Genomic DNA, 5,158 nt, shown 5'->3' with positions numbered 1-5,158 from the left:
CTTATACACTACCCCTCCCTTCCTACATCACCCCTCCCCTTATACACCATACCTCACTTTCTATATTATCCATCTCCTTCTACACCAACCCTCTCCTTCTACATACCCCTTCCCCTTATACATCCCCCCTCCCCTTATACACCACCCCTCACTTTCTATACTACCCCTCTCCTTATTCTCCACCCCTCCCCTTATACACCACCCCTTCTTTTATATACCACCCCTCCATTTACTTACTGCCCCTCCCCTTATACACCACCTGTCCCTTTATACATTAGCCATTTCTTTCTATACCAGCCCTCACTTTATATACCACCCTCCCCTTATATACCACTTCTCCTCTTATACATCACCCATCCATTTATGTACCACCCCTTCCCACTGGACTCCTAACCCCACATCTTTACTGTCTCTGTCTTCTTCTCTCATCTCAACTCATAAATCAAGAGTTCCAATTGTATTGAATTATACTCAGTGTAATGTCACTGTGTTTGTCATTAGTTGATGGGTTTTGATGTTAGCATTTTGTGGCTAGAATATAATTATTTCCTGAGATATGTGTATTATCTTTAGGTTCTGTGAGTAGCGTAGTCTTCATATCAAACCCCATTCCAAATTTACTCAACTTATACCCCTCTTGCCACCACTTGCCATCTCCCACTCTTCCTTGGGATCCTAGTGCCCTATTGCCAACTTTCCCACTCACCCATTCATAAATCTCAGCTTTTCCAAGAAATACTGATATTAAGGTTGTTGTGTCACCAATCACTATTAATTGGTTACTTTCTTATACATGGGTTTTATAAATTGGCTTCCTGGGGTCTCCTTGTCTGGGTATGTCATTGGTAAGAGTCTATGGGTGTGGTATATTTCATAGCGTCATGCCGACCTCACTTGTGCTGGCCCCATCTCCCAGTCTTTTACCCTTGCTCTTCTGTTTCATTCTCCTATGTCCCCCCTTCCAATATATTAATGAATTTCAAGTATTCCAAGTCATAATGGGATTAATAATCATTGTCATTGGATTTGTTGTGAGGTAATAACTTTGTTAACCTCATTAGTCCATTTTCTGGGCTATTCTGGGTATTATCATTGATGATACACTCTGTGACTTATATGTTGTTTACATACCACCCCCAGGCCAAACTTGTTCCCATACCCACTCTTCCCTACCAACTCTTTTTCCATTTGGCCCCTCCCCAACCCCTTATCTTCCTAGCTTCCACCCTTTGTCACTCCAGACCCATCCCACCACTCCTCCCTCCATTCCTGATCCCAGCGGGCGCTGAAATAATCAGGACACAATTTGCCTTAACCACTAAGTCTTTATTTATTGAATTTTTATTATAACATCAATACAGATTTAGTAATAGACAGAAATATAGTAAAGAGAATACAATAAGTTTAAGGGTGGGGTTGGGAGGGGGGGAGGTAAGAAGGGGTAGGTTGGGGAGGGGGGACGGAAGAAGGGGTGGGTTTTGGAGGGTTAGAGGGAAGAGGGGGTGGGTGAGGGAAAGGGAAGGGAGAAGTGGTGGATTAGGAAGGGGAGGGGTGGGCTATGGAGGAAAGGGAAGAAGGGGTGGGTTAGAGAGGGAAGAGGAAAGAGGGGGTGGGTTATTGAGAAGAGGAGGGGGGGGTAGGGAAAGAGCTTTTATTCATTTCGTACAATTTCCATTAACATTTACCATTCAACATTACAAGCTTTATTCCAGCAACAGTTTTATCAAATGATGACTGTCATCTGGCAATTCTTAAAATCCCTTGAGTTAATTCCCAGAGCCTGTATTAGATTACTCTAATCGTCCTTCACTAGAATCTTATCCATGTCCAATTCACTCCGAAAACACTGATTTCCCTGTAGTTCCCTCTGAGCTCAGCCTTAAAGGTACAGTTGGTAGGGGTAAAGGGACATATAAGTACACTCGTCCACTTGTTGAGGTATTTCATCTAACTTATTCTATGTAATCTTATTTATCTTATCTTATACTTATCCTATGTGAGCTAACTTATCCTATGTGAGCTAACTTATCCTATGTGAGCTAACTTATCCTATGTGAGCTAACTTATCCTATCTTATGTAACTTATCCTAACTTATGTAACTTATCCTAACTTATCTTATCCTAACTTATCCTAACTTAATTTCCTAAATTACCCACCCACCTAAGATTACTTAACAGTCCCTCCCAGCCCAAGATACTTATGATTATCTATCCCCTATTCTTAATTGACTATAGGAAAAAAAATAAAGAAAAACAATGCATTGTTTAACAACAACTCAACAGCAAAAATCTGAAACAAGCAAAACAATCCATTCCCATCAGATGCGTGTTCCCTCTCCAGCTGAGTATGTAGCATGGTTCCTGCAGACTCTTCTGCAGGTGGTCCTTCGTGACTGGTCAGGTCTCTCCAACAGGATGCTCTCTGTCGCCAATCTTGGAACTGTGTGGGATGTGGGATGTCGATGATGTATGACAGCGAGATCAATTCAGGAGTCCAAGAGGTACCTGTAAACTTAAACACAAGTCTAGACTGCATCGTACAGATGCCCACCTCAAATCACTCTCAGCCAAATGCCTCCTGGTACAAACTAAACTGACTCTTGGTGGTGAACTTCATGACCAGCAATAGAAACTCTCACACCTCCTTCATCTTTAATTAATGAGGATTGCAAATTTGGGCCCACAGCCAATTAGTTAATTTTGCTAGTTTGTATTCTCCTCCATTCCAATTTCTTCCTAATAAACGAATAAAGACATTTTTGTTGGAAATGCCAAAATGAAAGAAAAAACAATATAAACAATTAGTGTAAAACTGATCAACAGAAGCAAAATAAATCAAGAGAAAGGAAACTTAACAAAATTTCAGTACTATAGAGTAAATTTAAGATCACTTATCCTTAGCCTAACATTTATAGAGAGCATAGTACACACTGCCAAAAAGTCAACGGCAAGCTTCAAAACAATCCAGTGTCAGGGATGTCGTCTGTGAGCTATGAACTCACGCCAGCATGATCTCCCTGACTGAGGTGGTCAACTTCTCCAATTATTTGCTTGCACTGGTGGCAATGTCCGTGTGTACCTGTCAGGGGCTGCAGATGATGACCCATTTCTAGGCCTTCTGCAGCTTGAAGATCAAATGAGTTAAAATGCATGAAGGATGGAATTGAGATCTGAGGTAAACTGAAGTGATGCTTCACAAAAAAAATCAGAAGCACAAATGCACCATTTAAAAGTAATTACTGTAAAACACCCAGTGGTTGACAAGCTTTCTGATTCCACTGAACAAGAAACAATAGCCAATTAATTTGAATAATTTCTTTTGGTGATTTTTAAAGGCCGAATTGCAAGTTAATAGAAATTCTGAAAGCATAGCCAACACTTAAAAAAAAACAAACAAACCAAAAAAAAAACCCAAAACCAAAATAACAAGAATAAAAAAAAAAAAATTCAAGGGTAAGAAAGAGATAATGCTGATGGAAAAGGAAACTTCACCATTAACATTCATGACAGATTAAAGAAAAAAAACCATGTTATGTCCTACTGCTCAAACTGTGTTTGGCAATTGGAGACTGTGTTGAAACACAGGCTCCTTTAGGCCTGCCTCTTTCATCTCCTTGCATAGCAGCAAAATGGAGTCTTAGCAATCAGGCAGAACGGTGACAAATCCTGCAGCAGGGTTAAAGGTAGTGGTAGAGAATCAAACAGAGGTTAGACAAATGTTTCAAGGTAGTAGCAAGAGACTCCAGTCTTAGAAGTCCGTATCTTCAAAACGATGTCCGGTGCTCTAAAGTACAGTCACGGTCAGTCTGAGAGAGCACTTCCTTTTCAAGCTGAGGTGTTTCATGTTGCAGAGAACCAGTCAGTTGCTGCTCCTTGAAAATTAACGGAGTCATGAAATGGAGTTTGAAGATGGTGAAGTTTCATGGGGTGCAGTAAGAGGATCACGGAAGCCTTTCCATACTGCACCTTAAAAGTCTGGCTTCCTTCAGAAGGTGCCCAGGATATGGGCAGGTCATGTCCTCCTCTCCTTCTTCTCTCCCTCTGTAAGAAGTCTGCATGGCCTGTGTCTGTATCAGCTTCTTTGTAAAGACATTTGGCAGTCAAGATGGACACTGCCCTGTATGCCTCTGTACCTCAGGCAGGGTGAAGATTCAGTAGCACACAGTCCTTGATTGAGAAGCTCCACAGGATCAAGTTGAGGGCAGAAGACTATGAAGGACATGACAGATATCTACGCAGCACTGCAGGATGATGCTGGTGGAGGTGGTGGTGGAGGTGGCGGCGGCGGCGGCGGTGGCGGCGGTGGCTGCGGAGGAGGATACTGGGGCACTGGAGGCTGGTGATGACCCCAGGTGATTACAACAGGTACAACGATTATTCTTCCATGTATATCTCGTCCTACTGGGTACCACGCAGTCATCATCTGAGGACCTGTATAGACGACATAGGCAGGAAATGGGTAGCCAGGAACTTGGACAAATTCACCATAGGTTGCCAGGTGTGCAGGGTCTCCCATATTTGGAAGAGACAGGCGACAGTACTGATTTTGGATGGTGCCGCTCTGTGGAGCTCGGCAAGTGACTTGGAGTTTCCACCCTCTTTTCACTTGCATGACTTGGGCTCCATTGGGTGCGACGGTGGGAGTCATGAGCCCATCTTTCACATTCCTGTCCACGAAGTTTCGCAGGGCAGCCATTTCAGATTCAGACAGTGAGTACAAATGCCCACTGGGAATGCTGTGCGCTCCAGGAATCGTCTCAATGTTAGGGTCAACCTGCCGGTTACCCGGATAGACATTCTCATCCACAGGTGTATACACATTCTGGATGTAGTAATACCTTACAGGTTGGAAAACTCTGTATCCACCCACGGTGTAGAATGGTGGCTGTGGATGGAGATGAGGATGCTGCTGTGGATGGAGCTGTGGATGGAGCTGTGGATGGAGCTGTGGATGGAGCTGTGGATGGAGCTGTGGATGCAGCTGAGGATGCAGCTGTGGATGCAGCTGTGGATGCAGCTGTGGATCCATATGAGGATTCGGATGGAGATCCTGATGTGGATCCGGATGCTGCTGTGGATCCGGATGCTGCTGTGGATCCGGATGCTGATGGTGCTGTGGATCCGGATGCTGCTGTGGATCCGGATGCTGCTGTGGATC

General features: G+C 43.6%; 1 protein-coding gene across 1 annotated transcript in view; it reads right to left on the bottom strand.

Moving 5' to 3' along the window:
- Nucleotides 1–4,231: 4,231 nt before the first annotated feature.
- Nucleotides 4,232–5,158, bottom strand: part of Peg10 (paternally expressed 10) — a 4,101-nt gene continuing 3,174 nt past the window's right edge. The window contains 1 exon segment of the mRNA XM_028779146.1: nucleotides 4,232–5,158. This exon segment is cut by the window's right edge and continues 184 nt beyond it. Coding sequence (XP_028634979.1) covers nucleotides 4,232–5,158 — 927 coding nt within the window.

The sequence above is a fragment of the Grammomys surdaster genome, unplaced genomic scaffold (assembly GCF_004785775.1).
Source record: "Grammomys surdaster isolate TR1022 unplaced genomic scaffold, NIH_TR_1.0 345, whole genome shotgun sequence".
Lineage (NCBI taxonomy): Eukaryota > Metazoa > Chordata > Mammalia > Rodentia > Muridae > Grammomys > Grammomys surdaster.
The sequence above is the reverse complement of the archived record's forward strand: the minus strand, read 5'-3'. Positions and strand labels throughout refer to the sequence as shown.